We start from the raw sequence: 22,942 nt of genomic DNA, 5'->3' as shown, positions 1-22,942 counted from the left end.
AGTAAACAGTTTGATCCCTTTAACTTTAGGTGCATTCAAGTCATATTGTATTTAAAGATCGTATTTACATGTTAAATGTACATGAATTTCATTAAAGTTGCATGTACAAAATCTTCAGTTCTTATTTAGCATTTTATAGATGTAGAGTTAAAAAACTGTAAATTTACATTGTCATCTTGCTCCCTCCAAAGAGATTTAAAAGCACCTGACGTTGTAATTAGGACTTTCTGTTAATACAAACTTCCCAAAAGGACTTGAACGCATCATTTGTTTGTTTTACAGCGGTGTGCAGTGGAGAAATAACCGATTCGGCAGGAGTGGTGCTTTCTCCAAACTGGCCTGAAGCGTATGACAAAGGCCAGGATTGTATCTGGGGTCTACATGTGGAGGAGGACAAGAGATTTATGCTGGATGTCCAGGTGTGAGTATCTGAACCTCTATGTAAGTGTGTGGACAGAAAGGATAGCTGGTTATATTTTAGGACTGTCTTTGTGTAGCTAAGTGTGTGTGTTTCTTTTCTCCTCTAATGAGAATGCTTTCACTTCTCTATTAGCATTCGGTACAGTTCACCACCTTCCAATTACAGAGGAACAGTGTGTGTAATGACAGCTGATTAATTGATTTAGCACAGACATGGAGGCCACCCACGGACTAATTAACACTCAGCACTAATGGGCCCTCATACAGGTGCCAGGCTGAACACCTGGATAGGGGTCACACCTGTACATGTTACTTTTAAGACAATGGAGCAAAGATCCGAGGGAAACATCAATGCAAATCATTTTTGATAGAGCTTTAAACAGAAAACCAGAAATATTGGTGGGATTTGGGGCATTATGAGTGAGTTTGAAGTTGTATGGGTTGGAGGCAGTTGTGGCCTAATGGTTAAGGAGTTGACTTGTAACCCAGAGGTCGTGGGTTTGAGTCTCAGGTCTGGCAGGGATTGTCGTGGGGGGAGTGAATTACCAGCGCTCTCTCCACCCTCAATACCACTACTGAGGTGAGACCCTTGAGCAAGGCACCGAACCCCCAACTGCCCCCCGGGCACTACTGGCTACCCACTGCTCCGGGTGTGTGTTCACAGTGTGTGTGTGTTTGTTCACTTCTCACTGCTGTGTGTGTGTGTGCACACTTGGATGGGTGAAATGCAGAGCACAAATTCCAAGTATGGTTCACCATACTTGGCCACATATCATGTCCTTTCCCCTTTCCTTTCCCTTAATAGTAGGGTATGAGTTGGTAAAATATAAGTACATTTAAATTGAAATGATTAGGTTTTGTGGTGTTATTACCAGGTGTATTGGTGGAATAATAGAGGATTAAAGTGGTATGAATTGGTTTTGGATGGTATAGGTAGGTTTGGGGTGAGATGGATGGGTTTTGGTGGTATGAGTGAGGATTAGGTTTGTATGAATTGGTTTGGAATGGTATAGGTAGGTTTAGTGATTTGGATGGGTTTTGTTAGTATGAGATGGGATTAGGATGGTATTAATTGGTTTAGATGGTATAGAGTGATGGTTTGGAGTGATAAGAATGAGATTTGTGGAATTATTGGTGGATTAGGGTTGTATGAATTGGTTTGGATTGTGTGGTAAGGTTTGAAGTGATATAGATGGGTTTTGTGGAATCATTGGTAGATTAGGGTGGTTTGAATTAGTTTGGATGGTATAGGTAGGTTTGGCATGAGATGGATGAGTTTTGATGGTATGGTATGAGTTGGAATTTGGGTTGCATGAAGTGGTTTGGATGGTATAAGTAGGTTTGGGCGTGAGATGGATGGGTTTGGGGGGTATGAGTGGGGATTTAGGGTTATATGAATTGGTTTTGGATGGTATAGGTAGCTTTGACATGAGCTGGATGGATTTTAGTGGTATGAGTGGGGACTAGTGTTGTGTGAATTAGTTTGGATGGTATAGGTAGGTTTAGAGTGTTATGGATGGGTTTGGGTGGTATGAGTGGGGATTTTGGGCTGTATGAATTGGTTTGGATGGTAGAGGTTGGTTTGGTGTGAGCTGGATGGGTTTTGGTGGTAGGGCTGGGGACTAGGGTTGAATGAATTGGTTTGGATGATATGGATGGGTTTGGTGGAATTATTGGTATGTCAGGGTGGTTTGAATTGGTTTTGGATGGTATGGATAAAGTTATTGGTAGGTTTTATGGTGGTATGAGTGGGGAATGAAGTGGTATTAATTGATTTGGGGTGGTATAGGTAGGTTTGGATTGATACGGGTGGGTTTTTTGAAGTTATTTGTGGGTTTTATGGTGACATGAGTGAGGATTAGGGTGGCATGAATTGGTTTGGAATGGTATGAATGGGATTTTTGGAGTTATTGGTAGGTTTTATGGTGGTATAAGTGGGGATTAAAGTGGTAGGAACTGATCTGGGGTGGTATAGGTAGGTTTCAATTGATATGGGTGGGTTTTGAGAAGTTATTTGTGGGTTTTATGGTGACATGAGTGGGGATTAGGGTGGTATTTGGTTTCGGATGGTATATGTAGGTTTGGAGTGATATGGATGGGTTTTGTGGAATTATTAGTGGATTAGGGTGGTATGAATTGGTTTTGGATGGTATGGATGGGATTTATGGAGTTATTGGTAGGTTTCGTGGTGGAATGAGTGCAGACTTAAGTGGTATATTTGGAGTTGTATAGGTAGGTTTAGATGGATATGGATGGGTTTTGTGAAGTTATTTGTGAGTTTTATGGCGATGGATGGCAAGTTTTGGTTTTGGATGTTATGGATGGGATTAATGGAGTTATTGGTAGGTTTCATGGTGGTATGAATGGGGATTTAAATAGTATAGGTAGGTTTCAATTGATATGGGTGGGTTTTGAGAAGTTATTTGTGGGTTTTATGGTGACATGAGTGGGGATTAGGGTGGTATTTGGGTTTTAGGTGGTATAGCTAGATTTGGAGTGATAGGGATGGGTTTTATTGGAATTATTGGTGGATTAGGGTGGTATGAATTGGTTTTGGATGGTATGGATGGGATTTATGGGGTTACTGGTAGGTTTTGTGGTGGTATGAATGGGGATTCCTGTTGAGAAAAACAGCATATGCTGGTTAGGTATGTTTTGAAGCATGACAGCTGCTTTGAGCTGTTTTAGGATGATCCTTAGTTGGTCATAAGATGGTGTAAGCTGGTCTTGAAAAACTAGCTCCTGCTCAGGACTATCTTCAACCATCATATAACCAGCTTTAACTAGTTTATGAACAACTAAGGACCATCTTAAACCAGCTCAAACCGGCTACCATGTTTGGTTTTTTTTCAACAGGGATTTATATGTAATGAATTGATTTGGGGTGGGTAGGTAGAATAGGTAGGTTTGAATTGATATGGGTGGGTTTTGTTGTGGTATGAGTGGGAATTAGAGTGGTATGAATTGGTTTTGGGTAGTATAGGTAGGTTTAGAGTGATATAGATGGGTTTTGTGGTGTGTGTGTGAGGATTAGGGTGGTATGATTTGATTTTGTGTGTTGGATGGGTTTTGTGGTGGTACGAGTAGGAATTAGAGTGGTATGAATTTGGGATGAATGTTTTGGGATGGTGTGGTTGGATTTTAGGATGTATTGGGAGTAAGGAAATTTATCTGTGTTATGTAGGTTTGACATAATCTTTGACAAAAAGTTTTTGCAAAGAGAGAATGTGGCATTTTTAAACCAACCTACTCTATTTTACTTATTATTAAAAAGAGAAAAATGAAGTAAAATGTAAAATATTTTAATTTCTCTGACATTCTGCCCTTTTTAGAAGCCAGTGGTCCACCAGTCATCAAGTCTTCCTGAGGCTGAGTGTGACATTATCTCTACACCCAGAGCCTCTGTGTCCCAACATGCATCATTAGCTCAGCTTTACTGGCTTCTGCACAACACTATCTTCCAGACTTACCCTCCAAAACACACACCCACCCACACACACACAGACTTGAAAGACAAACCTCTAACAATGATTCTATTTGGTGGGAGAAGGGGGGAAAAACATCTCCGTCCATCTCAGCTGATTATCAGGCCATGTATATGTGTATTTAACTCTGCAAACTTCTCATTGTACCCCTGTCTTTTGTCAGGCTATGAATATTAACACAGCTCATCTGTGACCTTCCCAAACAACAGAACCCGAAGGGCTGACAGCTGTGTGGCGGCCCTGAGGGCTCTGCCTCTCTGCTTTCCAACATTACACTAAATAAATCTCATTTCTTTGCAAAATGTCACTTCCCCATTGAAGAGGTAAATTCAGTCCCCCGATAGATGAGGGAATCTTAACACTGGCCTTTATTGCCATTTAGCATGACAGAATGGAAAACATGATTGATTCTCATCGTGGATACTGTTGTGTAAAATTCTGCCTAGGCTGTGTAATTTGTTTTTCCCTTGCATTACTCATATTGCTTTGGAAATGAAGATGAATTGCAGAATGACATCAGCAAACCATCTGGGAAAAAACGTGGCTGGTGGTGTGACAGCTTCTTATGTTAGAATGCCACCATTCTTCTTAATTAAAGGGATAGTTCACCTAAAAATACATTTTCTGTCATCATTTTTTTATTCTTTTCTTTTAAACATGTATGAGTATTTTCTTTAGTGGAATACAAAATATATTATATTATATTTTTTATATAAAATTATATTATGTTAATACAGAATTATGGTAGGAGCTACAACCCGAGCTATATTAATGATGTGCATTCATATGTTTTATCAGTCTCCGTCTAGGGAAGAATGACCTGCTGACCTTTTATGATGGTGATGACCTCACAGCCAACATCCTGGGACAGTACAGTGGTTTCCTCCCTCGATTTAGACTCTACACTTCTACAGCCGATGTGACCATCCAGTTTCAATCTGATCCAGCCTCCAATGTCTACGGATACAACAATGGCTTTGTAGTGCACTTCTTTGGTAAGTGGCATCATTATATTGTGCATTCTTGCTTGTTTTATTTGTATGTACAGTAAGTATCTTACAGTAACATTAGTACAGTGAGGATCAGTTATTGACATGTCTGTTGAGCCAGTGCTTGTATTTTCCTAAATGAATCATGCTTGGACAGTGATGGTCCCTAAGTGTCTAAACAAACAGGAGAGGTGCCAACCTGCTTGGCAGTGCCCGTCACTGGCAAAGACTGAGATGGGCAACTGTTTTCTCACAACGGCCTGATTTACATTCAAAACTTAATGTTAAAAATGAAAAAATCCCCATGTGTCTTTTCCCCTTCCACCATCCAAATACTAGAAGTGCCACGTAATGACACCTGTGCAGAGCTGCCAGAAATCCTTAATGGCTGGAAGAGCACGTCTCATCCCGACCTGACCCATGGCACCGTTATTACCTACCAGTGTTACCCGGGCTTCCGTCTGCAAGGCTCAGAGATCCTGATGTGCCAGTGGGATCTGACTTGGAGTGGAGACGTCCCCATCTGTGAGAAAAGTAAGAGCAAACATCACACTTAAAGGTCACACCAGATCATTAGTGCTTAAATCACACTAAGAAAACTTAATTAACTTGCTGATAATGACTGCATAGATTTAAAACTAGGTCAGCTGCCACCTAATGGTGAATTAGGGTTATTACATATAATAACTTCCCTGTTATAGAAGCAGAGTCAGTTAATTGTGCAAACCAAAAGCAAGAAAGAAACATTAACCGGCAGGTACCTGTGGTTTAGCAATGGCAATTTTTTAAGGATATCTGATAATAATTAGACTGATTTTCTTTTTAAGAATTAATATTATATTTGAATTAATTCTCACTATAATTTCCTCAACATAATGATGAGCCAAAACCTCAAAAAAAAAAAAAAGTTTTAGGTAATTAAATGATTTAATACTTTTATACTTGCATGTACTTTTAATATAATTAATATTATTATTAATATTATATTATTTCACATTTCAAATATAGTATAAACCTCTGCACAAATCCCTTATTTTTAAGTAATTAAAATAAGTTAAAGTTAATTAAAGTTAAAGTAATTAATATAAGTAACTAACATAATATAATATTAATATAATTTATATTATTATAATAATATATACAATTATTATTAAACATAGTTAATGTTTAATGTTTAACCACCCCAGTTCACATTTAAAACAGAATTTAGATTTATATATTTAATATTTATTATTATTTAGTAATATATAGTTATCATTAAAGATGATTTAATGTTAAATATTATGCTTTAACCACACAGACTTTATTTTACATTTCAAATATAAATTAGCCAAAACCTCTGTACAGATCCCTTATTTTTAAGCAATTTACTTAATATAAGTAACTAATATAATATAATATTAATATTATTCTAATTCATATTATTATACAGTTATTATTAAATATCAATGTTTTTACCGCCCCAGTTCACATTTAAAATAGAATTTATATTTCTTGTTTTAACCACCGTAATTCACATTTCAAATAGAATTTAGATGTAAATATGTATTTATATATTTATTATTATTATTATTATAATTATTTAGTAATGTTAGTTATTTAGTAAAATATTATTAATACAGTTATTATTAAAGATGATTTAATATGATAAATATTGTTTTAACCACACAAAAACGTTATTTCAAAATATAATTTAGCCAAAATCTCTGCACAAATCCCCTATTTTTAAGTAATCAAAATAATTAAAATAATTAATTGATGTAATATATTATTAATATAAATAATATTATTCTAATAACACATACAATTATTATTAAATATCATTTATGTTTTAACCACCCCAATTCACATTTAAAACAGAATTTAGATTTATGTCATATTTTTTCTACATATTTATTATTATTATTATTGTTATTAAATAGTATTTAATATATTAAATATTATGTTTTAACCACACAAAGACTTTATTTCACATTTCAAATATAATTTTGACTGTATATAGGAAACTTTAAGTTTATTTTTGTTTATTTTTAATATATTATTATCATTATTATTATTATTATTTCTGCAATAAAAATGCCGTGCAAAACACTTCCGTTCCAGTAAACTTTTGCTTCTCTAAATTTCTTATTTACTCATTTGAATTCATATGCATTATATTTATTTATTTATTTTAGCGTGTTTTAACATTTTCTGTTGTTGTTTTTTTATTATTAATTATTATTATTATTGTTATCTGTTAAGTTATGTCATGTGAGGATCCAGGACTAGTGGACAACAGCCAAAGACTGGTGACCGGCTCTCGTTTCACTGTGGGATCATCCGTGGAGTACATTTGCAACAAAGGATACTCCCTTTCTGGCCCAGGAGTACTCACTTGCTACAGCAGAGATACTGCAGACCCAAAGTGGAGTGAAAGACTACCCAAATGTGTTCGTAAGTGGTAAAACATCTGTGCTGTTGCAATCTTAACATTTATTTCTCAGCATTACATGAAATACTAAACCTTACAATCTACTGCCATCTAGTGGACTTCAGGATTACTGTGTCCCACCACATACAGTGCATTCCAGCAGACTGAAATCTTTGTTTTTTCGTCAGCTGAAAGATATGAACCCTGCAGTAATCCTGGTGCCCCCTCCACGGCCATCCAAAGTTCAGAGAAGGCGTTTTTCCACGCAGGAGAGACTCTGAGCTTCACCTGCCGCGCAGGTTACGTGCTTCAGGGTGAACCCACTATCCACTGCCTCCCTGGACATCCATCTCAATGGAGCGGAGCGCCCCCTATGTGCAGAGGTACTGCACTCTTAAAGTAAAATGTTTAAATAAGATGTTCAAATCTCCTTTAGTGTAAGTGGCATACTTATATGAGTTTTAAAGCAGTGTTTAATGATTCAGGTGTCTCACAGAAGTTGTTACCGGTGTTTTTTTAGCTTCTTCAAGAAACACTGATGAACACAGATTGAACGGTGACACTATTTTTAGTATTATCAAAACATCACTAAACATTGTAACATCCTAATTCATCATTGTATTATTTAAAATAAAGTGTTTTATAAAATGTCTACATTACAGCTGCCGATTCAGAGTTTGATGTAGAGGGCGTCAACATTGCTATCGCAGTTCTGATTCCTGTTGCGGTGGTGCTGATGCTCCTTTTGGTCGCTTTCCTCTGCATCTCAATGTAAGTTTTAAGAGCAGGGAGAAGGACACTGTGCTAATTGGTTTGGAGGTTGATTTTCACTAATAGGATTGTTTTGTTTGTTCCTCCAGAGCTCAAAGCAAAACTTTTCAGCTCCCTGGGTCGTCATCGCCACCGTATGACAACATGACAGAAGAATCTGCATTTGACAACCCTGTATATGAGACGGGAGTAAGTATGGATGCCATGAACCTCAGAGACGTGGGCTCTCACAACACCATCGTCCTGTCCTGATCAACCCTGCCTGCCATTCTGTCATTCCACCTGTCATCTGTGACTCTGACCTGCTCTGCAGAACAAATAGTGTGAATAAATGGCTAAACAACAAACAGAGAAATATGCTTTTATTTTAAAATCCAGTATTTGTAATATAACGTAGCAGTATCAGTATGCAATGGCGCTATTAAGAACTGAGGACCTTATATATCATAAATCTTCATAATTTAGTCCTTAATGTTACATTTACAGTTGAGGTCAAAAGTTTACATACACCTTGCTGAATCTGCAACATGTTTTTTATTTTACTAAAATAATCTCTTTTCAAATAAGAGATATTTACATATAGTCCACAAGAGAAAATAATAGTTGAATTTGTAAAAATGACCCTGTTCAAAAGTTTACACACGCTTGATTCTTAATACTGTGTTGTTACCTGAATGATAAAGGGCTGTGTTTTTTGTTTGTTTGTTTAGTGATAGTTGTTCATGAGTCACTTGTTTGTCCTGAACAGTTAAAACTGCCTGCTGCAGTCATTGTTGGAAAGGGTTCAAATACACAAAAATGTTTAAAAACCAAAGAATTTGTGGGACCTGAAGGATTTTTCTGAAGAACAGCAGGCAGTTTAACTGTTCAGGACAAGGGACTCATGAACAGCTATCACTAAACAAAAAAACACAGCTGTGGATCATTCAGGTATTAGGAATCAAGCGTATGTAAACTTTTGAACAGGGTCATTTTTATAAATTCAACTAGTATTTTCTCTTATGAACTATATGTAAATGTCTTTTATGTAAAATATCTTATTCAGGTCAGTACTAAATAAAACATTACATGCATTTCGTATGATCCCTCTTAGTTTGGTAAAATAATTAACATTTTGCAGATTCTGCAGGGTGTATGTAAACATTTGACCTCAACTGTAATGTTTATTATTACATAAAACATTAAGACTTCATCTTAAGAAATTAATTTTATGTCTTTTCTGTCTAATAATATTTCAAGATCAAAAATGCTGCTGTATATTTATAACATATAAAGGGTTCGAATAAATATATCAGGTTGCAGTGCAGAAGAAAAGACGCTGGGTCTCTAATGAAAACATTCACTTTAGATGTAAAACCCATTTAGACTCGAGGCTGTGGGTCATTGATATCTAGAACTTAGCAGATGGTGTATGTGTGTCTCTTTTTACCCTCTTCATGTTCTCATGTTGGGCATTCCTACTAATACACTGGAGTACCTCATATTAACCAAAAACGCACCTTCTCATCATCAAGTCACCAGGGTCGGAAATTAACAAGGGCTTGTGGCAAAAAAACACCACGAAAATGACCAAAAATGCCCCTTAAATTCAAGACAAACGGGCAAAAAAATGCCCCTGTCGCAATTAAAATTAAATGTTAAAATGAATAAAAAGTGTCAAATCGTTGCATCAGATTGAGCATTTTTTACACTAGATTCGCTCACACAGCACACGGCATCAGATTGTTTTGTGCAGCGTTGAGCCTTTTAACCAATCAAACGTGTTTCTGTTGAATTTAGGAATGCGCTGGCCAATCAGAGACACTTCTGCTGAAAACGCTGGTTCTGTTATTGATTCCCTCATCATAAACAACACAGTGCAGATACGGTGTAAATAAAATATTAATTACATAGCTTCAGTGATTATAACTGGGGTTTTTACAAAACTTGTGCAAGACTTGGCTTATGTCACAGACTGACATGTTTGTCTGAATGTGACGTCCCCAAAATGAAACAAAAAAAGTCATAATATTGCAGCCCTATGAGCTCCTGTTTTTTTTACGTGTATAATTTAAATACAGTTTTGAACAGTCTGTTTTTATTGACAACAGTTTAAAATATTGATTAAAGTAATTGGGTCAATTTAAATATTTGACATTAAAGCCAACGTATGGTTTTCATAATAATAAGGTGATTATAAAAAATTGCCCTCACAAATGTAAAAAATGCCCCTGGAAATCAATTCTAGGGGGCAAATTTACATTTACATTTACATTTATTCATTTAGCAGACGCTTTTATCCAAAGCGACTTACAGGTGGGGAATACATCAAGCGATTTGTTCTAAAGAAGCAAAACGACCTACGAGGTGCTCAAAATACCATATAACAGGCATTGTTCAATTAAGTACAAGCTAGAAAGGGAAAAGAGTAGAAAAGGAGGAATTTTTTTTTTTTTTTTTTTTTTTTTTAAGTCAAGTAGTGTCGAAAGAGATGGGTTTTCAGCAGTTGCTTGAAAGTTGTTAGGGAGTTGGCATTCCGGATAGCGGTGGGAAGATCATTCCACCAGCCAGGAACGGTGTAAGAGAATGTTCTGGAAAGTGATTTTGTGCCTCTTTGTGATGGTACAATGAGGCGTCGCTCACTGGCACATTAAGGGGCAAATATTGCCCCTTAATGGAAAAGTTAATTTCTGACCCTGAAACTCACTACTATCTGTTGAATGTGAAAAGTTCTGTCCAAATTCCACTTGAATGATCATGCAATTATTAATGTTTAGTTACATTATAATACCTACATATGATAGGACTCATTATTTAGTTTCAAGTTGTTTATGTTCACGTTCATTATTTTTGTTTCATGTTTTCATAAGCTTTTTATTTGAAAGAAGCGGATATTTCTATTAAGCAAGGATGCATTCAATTGAACAAAAGTGCATAACGGATTCCACAAAAAAAATAAGCGGGACAACTGTTTTTAACATTGATAAAAGTAAGGGAAAAAAATTACTGGATATTATAATGATTTCTGAAGGATAATGTGACACTAAATACAAATCAGCACTGCATCACAGAAATAAATTATATTTTAAAATGTATTAAAATAGAAAACAGCTATTTTAAACTGTTAATACATTTTGCAATTTTTCAGTTTTACTGTATTTTTGGTCAAATAAATGCAGCCTTGGTAAGCATGAGAGACTTCTTTCAGAAATTTAAAAAATCTTACTAACCCCAAACTTTGTAATAGTAAATTATAATTAAATGTGTTATTTTTGGATGTATGTCACTTCCAAAGCTGTGCATTTTTTCAAGTACAAACTGTATCACCAGCTGTATTTAAGAGGGCTCTGAATGAAGGTTTTGAATGTTAAGACAAAACGGAACTACTGTACTGAAATCTGATTTGTTTATCTTTTCAGGATGCAAGGCAATACGAGGTGTGTATGTAAAATTCATCTGTCTTTCTTTTGGCACCTCTCCTCTTTTTTTTTCTGCTGGATTCCTGTAAATGTATTTTCTCTAAGACCTCTGCCAGCACATTAAAGATGGTGGACAATAGGGTGTTATTTCTGTAGCACATCAAAGCCTGAAGTTTGTGTTGTACTTTTTTTTTTTGGTAAAAATCCCCAAGGCTCACACCTTGAGGCTGGACTATATCAGAATGCACTGAATTCTTTGTTGCACATTGGGGAATAACAGAGGTGGAAGCTGTTTTCACCCATGCAGCAAAAGAGTCGGGAGAGTGGCTGAGAGTCTTGAGTTCTGTTTGCACTCATGATGGTGATGAAGCCATTTCTGTATGTATAATACTGGCACTGTCGCTGCATGGGGGCTTATTTGCAGAACACTTTGTAAATAAATGGTCTAAAACTACATTATGGTGTTGTGTGCTTATTTTGCAATATAGTGTTAAGCTGTGGAAGTTTGGATTTGAACAAGACTGTTGCTGTTTATTGAAAAGCATTACATTTTTATCTTTCAAATATTCTGCTTTTATTGCAATATAACAAAATTAATTTGTTTTTCAATAGAATCTATTCTATTTTATCCTAAATATTATTATTAATATTAAATTATTCTGAATACTTAATACATATGATTACACATGTAAATAATAATATACACTATACCAGTCAAATGTTTTTGAACAGTAGGATTTTTTATGTTTTTTTAAAGAATTCTCTTCTGCTCACCAAGCTTGCATTTATTTAATTCAGCAAAATACAGCAAAAGCAGTAATATTGTGAAATATTTTAATATTTAAAATAACTGCTTTTTATTTGAATATATTTTAAAATGTAATTTATTCCTGTGATCTACATTTTCAGCATCATTACTTAGTGTCACATAATCCTTAGGAAATCATTCTAATTTGCTGTTCAAGAACCATTTATTATTATTATTATTTATCATCATCATCAATATTTAAAATAGCTGAGCATTTACCTAAAATAAAAAGCTTTATACAGAAATAAATTACATTTTAAAATATATTAACATAGAAAACATTTGTTTTAAATAGTAAAAATATTTCTAAATTTTAATGTTTGTGCTATTTGGATCAAATAAATGTAGACTTGGTGAGCAGAAGAGACTTCTTTAAAAAAAATACGAAACTTTTACTGTTTAAAAATTTGATTGGTAGTGTATTATTTATTAATTATATATTAATGAATATTTGTTCACCCCCATCGTTCAGTCCTCACCGATGATTTTAACACTAGTCCACTCCAAAACCATAAAAAAAGAATTTGCTTCACTTCTTCCGTTTCACGCATTGGTTCGTGTCACGCCGGCGACTAAACGGACCAATCAGAGGCTTGAAATTTCCCTCACAATACAAAGAGGCTCGAACACGTAAACAAACCGGATAATGGCATCTGCTTTCTAACCCTCACCGGTTGATGCATTAAACAAGTTCCTCGCACCCACAAAAAAGGCCATACTAACGGCTCCCACAACCACATCGACAGAGAGGTTTTAAAAACGGAGGAAAAGAGCAAGATGGCTCCACTGTTGACGGGTACTGATGCCTGACCGCGAACGAATCGTTGTTTTGAACCGGCTCTTCATAAAGATCCATTCGAACCGATTAGCAAAGCGTTAGTAAGTCACTCGACTGTAAACAATGGGTTTTACCCAAAAAGTTAAATATCTTTCATCATTTACTCACTCTAGTGTTAATTTCAAATGTATGACATTCCTTTTTTCTGTGGTAGCCGGGAGCTTGAGTCATTATTCACTATTCACAGAAAAAAAACATGAAAGTGGATGGTGACTGAGACTGTCAGCGCCTAACTTAGGTGAACCATTTTGTAACCATAAACAATGCAAAGTCATTAAAAATAGTATTAAAAATATTATAATATAAATATTTAATTATTACAGAAATGTATAAATATGAAATATTTATTACATAAACTTTAGCTGTGGCAAATCGGTGAATTGATTCTACTGAACCGGTTCACTGAAACGAACCGATTCTCTAAATGAATTGGATTCCCAACACCACTGACGGGGCGACGCATGCGCACACAGCTTTGTGCGTCAGTTAGCGCGAGCGTTCCTTCATCACAACAGAGACGCTCCGCCGTTGAGTCGTTCTTTCACTGGGAGAAAAACGTCTGGTTTTCGCCGCTGCCAGTTCCTCGGAGAAGTTGTTCTTCGGGGGGCTTGATGTTTTACGTCTTTGCAACATGGACTTAATGATAATTTCGGTGTCTTTATTATTCCTTCTCCTGCCGGGCCGGAGTCTCGCACAGCACCGGGGATAGAGGCCTCCGCGCCCCTGCTCGATTAACGGAGAGCCCGCGCGGAGCCAAAACAGACACGGGCGGGAATACTACGGCTGTTTTCGTGGTCAGACGCTGTTCATCTGACAGGAGTCGGGGTGTAGTGGCTGAGGAAGACCTAACCAGTTGGGACTGTTGTTGATGTGGGAAAAAATGGAGACCCCGACGATTGTGTACGATCTGGATACCTCCGGCGGGCTTATGGAGGTAAGACAAATACACTCATGCACTCATTTATTCCTATCTTTGCTGTCCGGTTAACATTCTTAATGCAGACGCGAACCCGCTCTTGCTTGCTAATGTCATCCATTCCATAGGCTCCTTTCACATGGGCGCGCAAGTGCGCGTTCACGGTCACGGCCCAACAATGGCTTGAGCGGCTGATGTGATGTAAAACGCGTGCAGATGTTTCACTAATGAGTTTCTAAATCGCTCTCTTGCAGCAAATCCAGACTCTGCTGGCGCCGCCCAAGTCCGAGGATGGAGAGAAGAAGACCAGGAAACCGGACAGGAGCACCAGGAGAGCCGGCAGGGCCACCAATCACGATACCTGCGACAGCTGCCGGGAAGGAGGGGATCTGCTGTGTTGTGATCACTGCCCAGCTGCCTTCCATCTACAGTGCTGGTGTGTGTGATGCTGAAGCTGGGACAAAATTGGGCCCAGGACCAGGACTGGGATGGCCATCAGATTTGGCTGATGTTTCTTCTTACATCTCCAAATGGAATATCATGGATGCTGGGGTTTATTTATATGCTGTCTAATGTTTCTTGCACGAGCAGGGAGAAGCTCTAGCAGGGAGCTGATAAAAAATCATTAACCATGGACATCTGAAGGCCATGATTCCCTATTATGGAGAGATTGCTAGATGGATTTTTCTAAATCATCTAGAGTCTGTTTGTCAGATGTTTGCAGATCCGCAAAGATCTGTAATCAGTTTCCTTTAATAATGTCAGCATGAAATGATAATTCACCATATGTGACCCTGGACCACAAAACCAGTCATAAGGGTCCATTTTTTGAAATTGAGATTTATACATTATCTGAAAGCTGAATAAATAAGCTTTCCATTGATGTATGGTTTGTTAGGATAGGACAATATTTAAAAAAATCTGGAATCTGAGGGTGCAAAAAAAAAAAAAAAAATCAACATATTGAGAAAATCACCTTTAAATTTGTCCAAATTAAGTTCTTAGCAATGCAAATTACTAATCAAAAATTAGTCCATGCATGTTTAATTTTTTTAAATTGCTTTTAATAGTCTGTATAAACTGCAAGCTTTAACGCTCATCTGCCTCCATTTTTGAGTGCAATATGCATATCTCAAAATCCAATCAAAAGCTGATGCACAGAACCAAGTCCATGCCCTACATTTTTTTTTTTTTCTTATGGTAGTGTGTTACACTCAGATGTACGTCACAGTGTGGAAAATAGGATCTGTCACTGTCTTGGTTTTATTGTGACTTTAAACTCATGCTGTAATCAGTCCAGCTGCAGTGGAGGATGTTTGAATTTCGATTTCCCCTCCATTTTTCTCAATGTTTACTCTATCTGTTTGGGAGTTGAAATGATTCCATGTGTGTTTGAGGAGAAACACATGCAGCTGGTGCAACGCGGCCCACGGGCCACTGGAAATCTGCCACACTGGCCTTCATTTGTGTAGTCTCCAAATACCAGAGTTTCTGGGATTGATCGGATGTGCTTCAAAGAGAAAATACATTAGCATGTCAAGATCTTTTAATAAGTTTTTGCTGTTTTTAGATGAATTTGAAAGAATTGTGGGAAATCAGAAAGTTCAAACAGGTTTTATTTACAATGTTTTGCAGTTGTTGAAGTAATATTGAATCTGAGAGCCTGGTGTTTTTACGCTTCATTAAGGACTTTTTTAAAAACCTCAGTAGAACAGAAGTGGTGTGCAGTGCATACAAAAACAGAGACTCCTTTATTACAAAACGAGGTATTGATTTACCCTCTCTATGCCGGCTGGGTATAGATGGTTTATTCAAAGTCACCTCTTTTAAAACATCTGTTTAATGTGGCTCTGGTTTTAGAAAATGCCAAGTTTATAGTATTGTTTGTTGTTTTTTGCTTTTTTTGAATTTCACATTTAAAGTAGGCTAAACTATAAAGCTTTATCATTCGTTGTAGTATTGAATGGCTGCGCATACTATAACTGTGTATGTTTGTTCTGTGCTAAATGAAGCCTGTAGTTTTACTTCTGACTTTGTTTACATTTCCTCAGTAACCCGCCATTGAGCAGAGAAATGCTGCCCCCTGGTGACTGGATGTGTCATCGCTGCACTGTTCGCAAGAAAGTTAGTGTCCTGTCTGTTATTTAAAAAAATTATTAACAATTTCTACTAAGAATTTTACTAAAAATTATTTTTTGGTCCTTAGCTAATCACAAGCCTGATTATTATACATTTACTGTTTGAAAATGTATCCTTTACAAACAAACATTTTTGTACATTATGACAGTGGTTTGCTTTAAAAAGAAAAAAAAGAAAGAAATGGGCCTTACGTTTAAAAACGTATTGACTTGTGATAATGACATGATAATGCATTATGATAAAGATAATGCATTTTTTTTTTTTTTTTTAAATTCTGATTTTTTTTTTCCTCACTAGAAAAGAGAACACAAGAAGGAGCAAATCAACGGTCTGTTGGAGCGGCAGCTGGGGAAGCAGACGCCTTCTCCGGCTCCTGAGCAGGAATGTGGGACGTTACGCCTGGATCCTTCTGTGGGGTCGGCCGGCACAGGGCTGCGGGCCGCTGTTGCTCAGGTACGACTCTTGGAGAGACGACCCAGCAGCCGACCTGCAACCCCCAATTCCAACACTTCTTCCACAGACACGCCCACACCGTCCGAGCAGAACGACATGGAGGAAGACCTCCTGGACGTGGAGGACGAAGCCCAGGGTTCTGAGCCTGAACTCTCAAATATCACATCAACCCTCAAACGACCATTTGACCTCCTAATCGCCGCTGCCATGCAAAGGAACCCCACGCAGTTCCAGCTTCCAAATGACCTCACTTGCACGACCGCACTTCCAGGTACAGGACATTCTGATTTCACCATAAAATTGTGTGAACAGATTGTATGTAATTAGTTGTGCTTGCCAAAGGTGAAGCATCACTATTACTATGCCACGCGTCTATTATTCCATACAAATTTCGGTGCGTAACTCGTCCCACACCATTTGTCACAAACCCATGAAAGTGGTGTCAAATTGTGTGGCTTATGGAGGAGAGGTGTACTATGACTCTTATAAGTGATTGGGCATATGATGATCATACAGTGGGTAAAAAAAAATCCCACAGACTTTGAATTGCGGCCAACTTTGAGTCGTAGCGCTAAGCAAGAATGGCCAGCTCTGCAAGAACATACCCCGCAATGGGCAGCACAATGTCATAGAGACATGGGGGAGGGCTCATTTTGCTTGGGCAACCAATAGGTCTTTCAGGATCATCATGAAGCGGTCAAGCCACGCCCTAGCAACCATTTAGAGAACCCTAGCAACTGATCCCTTAGACTTCCATTATAAAAGAGCCAGATGAATAGCTTTGGATCACAGGGTCATAAAAACAAGAGGATGGGCTCTTTTGACTTAGGGCAGGAAACAGCTATCACAAATTACCATTGACACTTCCTAGCCACATCCTAGCAACCAATATCAGGCATCCTAGATACCTGCCCTAAAGAGGCATATCTTCAAAGTGAATGTCATAGAGGCACGGGAGTTGATTTATATCATTCATACTGGCAAACAGCTTTTGGAGTATCATCACTGGCAGCTCTCAATCCACTCCCCAAAAACCAAACAGACTACTCTAGCAACCATTTAGCAAGACCTATATCTCTGCATCAGAACAATGTATAGACATGGGACTTTGCTCTTTTGACTCATGTTAGCAAACAGGATTTTCAACATGCTACACATGCTAGCATTGAATAGCTACATGCTAATAGTGATTAGCTAAAATTGAAAATATGCTTAAAATCCCATCTAATTGTTAAAATGTGACAAAAAAGACCTTAGTAACTGCACAGTGCAAAGAAAATGTACATATTTAGTTCTAAAATATGATGCATGTTTTTTCTTCGTCTCAGGCACCAGCAAAAGAAGACGAAAAGATGAGTTATCAGGCAAGAACATTAAACGTCCACAACATGAGCTAGACAATTATGGATTGGTTCCACTGCCGGTGAAAGTGTGCTACACATGCAACAGGTACAAGCTTTTATATGCATGTTATTTTAATAGGACACCTTTTTAAGATATTATACAGTAATAGTTGCTTTTATCTCTCAGGAGCTGCCGATTGGCTCCGCTGATCCAATGCGACTATTGCCCTCTCTTGTTTCACATGGACTGTTTGGACCCGCCTCTCACTGCCTTCCCTACAGGCAGGTGGATGTGTCCCAACCACATCCAGAACCTGGTAGTAAGGAAGCTTGTGTAAAACTAAAATCAAGATCTTTATGACATTTTTATATGCTGAATTGAAAAACACCCTGAAAACACTCTTACAAACATGCCACTTATTCGTTCCCCTTTCCTTACAGTTGAACCAGAGAGCCTTGACCCTCAGCAACCGTTGCCAGTTATTTGACCAATTTCAGGACCGTATATCCCAGCATGCCGTCAGACTTGATTTCCTGCAGCGGATACATCGGCAGCACCCCCCTACACGACGGTCGGCTCATGCCAGCATTAGAAAGACTCTGAAGGTGATCTGTTTTCTTTTAATTCCCAGCATGACACGAGTGAGATGTTGTTTGAAACTTTGAGATATCGTTTGGTTAATTGCAGGTTCCAGATGCCATAAAGTCACAGTACCAGAACCCGCCTACTCTAATGGCCACGGCAGGAATCCGTGAAGGGGAGCTGATCTGCACCGGCCTTCCAGAATCGTATGTCCCACAGCACTTAGCCAGTGAAGACGAACAGTGTCAGGTGTGTATAAGCAACCTGCGGTTTGCAACTGCTTCTGTATTCAGTATTGCTTCTGAACCAGTGTTTTTATTCTGTTTTGGTGTAGTGGCTCAAAGACGTCATCTCGCTGCAGTGCAGCATTATGAGGCATTTGTGGAACAAACAAACATCTCCTTGGGATTCAGAGCACACAGAAAAGACTGATCTGAAACTCAGAGACTCTTGCCAGAGTGCTGCCTCAACAGGCAGCCAGAACATTGCTCCAAAAGTTTCCTGTAGCTCGTGTACTGATGGACTGTGTCAGAACTGTAAGACCACAAATGGCCCTGTAGACCGATTGGTTCAGTCCAACGGAACTCAAGAAAACACCACTGAGCATGAAATGCCCCGTTTACACATGCCCACTCCACCCAACCATGCCAACACTGAAATGGTAATCAAGACTGAGAATGCCAGCTTAAAATCCTGTAGTGGCACCGAGTGTGTCAAATCGGAGACCAGCACTCCATCATGTGACCATGAGAAAACCACATCAGCTTCAGACACAACAGCAGCATCAAAGCTCTCGGGCTCTATTGTGTGTTCAGGAGCACATGTTGCAAAACCACAGAAAATCATCTCAGACACCGGATCAAAAGATCAGAGAGCTTCATTCCCATCCAGTGGTAAATGCCTACTTCTGTACTTTTGATTATTGTATAGCAATACTTTAAAAAATACTGATTGGCTGCTTTCTCTTATCAGATGGGAATGCTGCCTCGGATTCTGTGATGGCAGGCAGTGGTGACATCTTCTCTTGCACAGAACCTAACATGCTGGAGCTTTCTGGACGAATAAAAGACATCATGCAGGGCAGCGGAGGTGGGTTTGAGTGTGTTTCAAACAGGAATCTTGTAGTCTTTCTTTTTTGCTATTCAAGTTAGTTTGAAAATATATTGTAACATTAAGGATTTAAAATCCTTCCCAGTTCTAAATTGTGCATTAAAGCAACTTTGGCGCTCCCTACAGTTAAGTGAGTGAAATTCACTGTCATGAATTTACCACTGTAGAAATTACAGTTGATAGCTAGCTAATAGCTTTTCATAACAGTTGAAGTCAAATGTTTACATACACCTTGCAGAATCTATAAAATGATCACTTACCTAAATAAGACGGATTGTACAAAATGCATGTTAATTTTTATTTAGTACTGACCTGAATAAGATATTTCACATAAGATGTTTACATATGGTACAGAAGAGAAAGTAAGTTGAATTTCCAAAAATGACCCTGTTCAAACATTTACATACACTTGATTCTTAATACTGTGTTGTTACCTGAATGATCCACAGCTTTTTTTTTTCTAGTAATAGTTGTTCATGAGCCCCTTGTTTGTGTTAAACAGTTAAACTGTCCGCTGTTCTTCAGAAATTTTTTGGTTTTTCAGCATTTTTGTGTATTTGACCTTTTTCAACAATGACCATATGATTTTAAGATCCACCTTTTCACACTGAGGACAGCTAAGGGGCTCATATGCAACTATTACAGAAGGTTCAAATACTCACTGATGCTTCAGAAGAAAAACGATACATTAAGAGCCAGGGGTGTAAACTTTTGAACAGAATTAAGATTTTTCTTATTTTGCCTAAATATAATTTTTTTCCAATTTAGTACTGCCCTTCATAAGCTACAGAAGATACTTGCATATTTCCCAGAAGACAAAATAAGTTAAATTTACCGTGGTAAAATAATTAACATTCTACAGATTCTGCAAGGTGTATGTAAACTTTTGACTTCAAATATACATGCTCATCAAACTTACATTGGGGGAGGGGTGTAATTGCAATATTTATTTTTAATCTCCAGTGCTTATTTGTAAGCCTGCACTATTTGAAAAAAAATGGTTATATATCAATTTAACTATAAAATAATAATTATTGTTACTTAAACTATATTACACAAAAGACGACAGCATTTTGTAATCATTCTAAAACACTGTTTATATTGCAGAAGTTGAGCTTGCCTCATTGGATGAGAAATTTATCAAGCTTTTAGCGTGGCAACGGATTCAGCAGCTCTTTGAGTCAAAAACCTCTCCTGTTCAAAGCAGTTCTCCTTCATCTATGTCACCCGCTCACAGGAAACACAGTGAAGGTATGCGATTCATTATTTATTATGCTCTTTTTAAAGTTTGTGTCTCCATCTGTGAATGAACTCTTGATGTTTCTGTTTCAGCCCAAAGCAGGGAAGTACAAGCAAGAGCTTCATTCTGTTCTGTCTCTGGAAAGGGAACGGCTGTGAACATGTGCTATAGGAGTCTATACATCGGGACAGGTGATTATCATCCTGCGGCTGCAGGAAATGCATCATTTTACAGTGTTCAATACAACTGTTTTCTCATCGCAGGTGCTGATATGGACGTGTGCCTTACAAACTACGGGCATTGCAACTACGTTTCAGGGAAACATGCCTGTATATTTTATGATGAGGTATGCAATTTTAAACATTTAACATGCTTTACGCAGAAAGGAGGAATGATTTACAATTATATTTGTTCTTTCCTCCTCCAGAATGCAAAGCAGTACGAGCTGCTGAACTACAGTGAACATGGGACGACCGTTGACAACGTATTATATTCCTGTGACTTCTCTGAGAAGACGAGCCAGAGTCCGTCCAACAACCTGCTTGCCAAAGTGCAGAACATCATCCGTGAGTTATTCCTCTTCAGGAAATTTTTTAAAAATGAAAAATTGCATTTACTTCATTTACGCAGTGTATCAGTATTAACACAAGTGTGTTTGTAGGACGCTGTAGGAAAAAAGAGCAGGAAGAGTCTGCAATGGGCGTGGCTTCGACAACAGAGGGCAGAGTTATGAGCTGCCAGTCCCACGATGCTCCCATCACTCCGTGTAACTGTAAAAACAGTGGCTCTAGTTTGATCGGAGGCAGTGGTGCGGGATGGGAAGGCACTGCGCTCCTCCATCACGGAAGCCACGTCAAACTAGGCTGCTTGCAGTTCATATTCAGCATCACCGAGTTTGCCAACAAGCCACTTAAAGAGGAGCTCACCACCTGCAGCCTCACTCCCGCACCTGGCCAACAGGGGGAGCAGCTGAACAAGGCCACACCTACACCGCTCCAACACAACCTTGTAACTTAACCCCTAAAGCATCGACTTGTACAGTTTAAACGGTTTCCTAATTATTTAATTGTTTATACACTTGCATGAGGTGACTTTTTTCTAGTTCATTTCAGACTCTTTTGGCAGGTTGCACATTTTCTTGTCTCAATGCAAGATTTGCATTTTTAAAGGGAAACTTTGATCATCCTCTATGCTCAGAACCAATGAGCTGTTTTCACATGTAAAAATAAAACAAAACATGTTCTATTTTGTGCCAGTAACAATAGTTTTTATATAAACATGCATTTTCTTTTTTTCCATAAAAATGGATGCTTTTATTTATGTATGTCCTCTGGAGCGCACAACACAACGTGCAAAGAGACTCATGTACATATATGTATGTATCCATGTGAATAGCCAGAGAGCCACACGATTCGGTGCGCAAAAGTGCTCCAGTTTGTATTATTTCTGTCGTGCACTATTTGGTTGCTGTTCGGTCCTTTTATGTCTATTTCATGTGGTTCTGTAATTAGTTTTCACCAGGTTCTTGTGTCAAACTATGTAAATACAAACCAGATTTTAAATAACATGCTTTAGAAATCCACCAGCCTGTGTTCATGTGTCATGCTTACTGATCCATTTACTAGTCTTCTCTAAGATTAATTAGCATTACGTTTGCTTATTTGTAGACTAACAAGCTAGCACTGAAAGCATAAGATCCCATCGCTTTTCTTTATTTAACTATCTATCTATCCCTAGTACTCCCATACTACCTCCTAGTGGTCGCCAGACTTCAACCATATCAAGGGACCAGAATATCCTAAAATCTCAAACACCCTAGAAACATGGAAATAGTTACTTAATTTCAAGCCAATTAGCAACTTAATAGCAACATAGTCGTGAGTTTTGCATGGGTAAGAAACACTCATATTTTCCCTCAGTTACTGTAACAAATAGCTTTAAATATATAAATGCAATTTAAGTCAGTTAGGTAAAAGCAGCTCCACAGTGGTGCAATGTTCAATATAATAGCTGAGTGTTACTTGGGTTTTGTAAGA

General features: G+C 37.8%; 2 protein-coding genes across 4 annotated transcripts in view; both read left to right on the top strand.

The window, feature by feature from the left end:
• The window catches only part of sez6a (seizure related 6 homolog a), a 55,574-nt gene extending 43,644 nt beyond the window's left edge, over positions 1–11,930 (top strand). Inside the window, exons 9-17 of one of the 2 annotated variants that reach the window (XM_051121595.1) lie at positions 283–421; positions 4,704–4,900; positions 5,234–5,428; positions 7,139–7,330; positions 7,496–7,690; positions 7,828–7,863; positions 7,970–8,078; positions 8,168–8,267; positions 11,477–11,930. In XM_051121595.1, coding sequence (XP_050977552.1) covers positions 283–421; positions 4,704–4,900; positions 5,234–5,428; positions 7,139–7,330; positions 7,496–7,690; positions 7,828–7,863; positions 7,970–8,078; positions 8,168–8,267; positions 11,477–11,506 — 1,193 coding nt within the window. In that variant the 3' untranslated portion in view covers positions 11,507–11,930. Of the gene's footprint in view, positions 1–282; positions 422–4,703; positions 4,901–5,233; positions 5,429–7,138; positions 7,331–7,495; positions 7,691–7,827; positions 7,864–7,969; positions 8,079–8,167; positions 8,618–11,476 lie in introns of those variants that run through there. The other variant, XM_051121594.1, reaches the window with a different exon arrangement.
• Positions 11,931–13,592: 1,662 nt separating this feature from the next.
• On the top strand, positions 13,593–22,483 carry phf12a (PHD finger protein 12a). Of its 2 annotated transcripts, none has more exons than XM_051121807.1 (15): positions 13,593–14,056; positions 14,293–14,474; positions 16,090–16,162; positions 16,475–16,901; positions 17,959–18,079; positions 18,161–18,290; positions 18,415–18,579; positions 18,662–18,805; positions 18,891–19,449; positions 19,529–19,645; positions 20,774–20,917; positions 20,999–21,097; positions 21,170–21,252; positions 21,334–21,472; positions 21,568–22,483. In XM_051121807.1, exons 1-15 carry the CDS (start codon positions 13,991–13,993, stop codon positions 21,921–21,923), a joined length of 2,805 nt encoding a protein of 934 aa, XP_050977764.1. In that variant the 5' UTR covers positions 13,593–13,990; the 3' UTR covers positions 21,924–22,483. The 2 variants fall into 2 exon arrangements, with proteins under 2 accessions (XP_050977764.1, XP_050977763.1); XM_051121806.1 differs by having other exon boundaries at positions 18,161–18,293.
• Positions 22,484–22,942: the final 459 nt, after the last annotated feature.

Source organism: Labeo rohita, chromosome 10, assembly GCF_022985175.1.
Source record: "Labeo rohita strain BAU-BD-2019 chromosome 10, IGBB_LRoh.1.0, whole genome shotgun sequence".
Classification (NCBI taxonomy): Eukaryota; Metazoa; Chordata; class Actinopteri; order Cypriniformes; family Cyprinidae; genus Labeo; species Labeo rohita.
This window is presented reverse-complemented; position numbering and strand designations above follow the sequence as displayed.

Coding starts and splice junctions, on each gene's coding strand:
- phf12a (XM_051121806.1), top strand. CDS start 13,991: ATGTGGGAAAAAATGGAGACCCCGACGATTGTGTACGATCTGGATACC. Junction 16,902..17,958: donor TTGCACGACCGCACTTCCAG/GTACAGGACATT, acceptor TCTTCGTCTCAG/GCACCAGCAAAAGAAGACGA. Junction 18,580..18,661: donor GCATTAGAAAGACTCTGAAG/GTGATCTGTTTT, acceptor GGTTAATTGCAG/GTTCCAGATGCCATAAAGTC.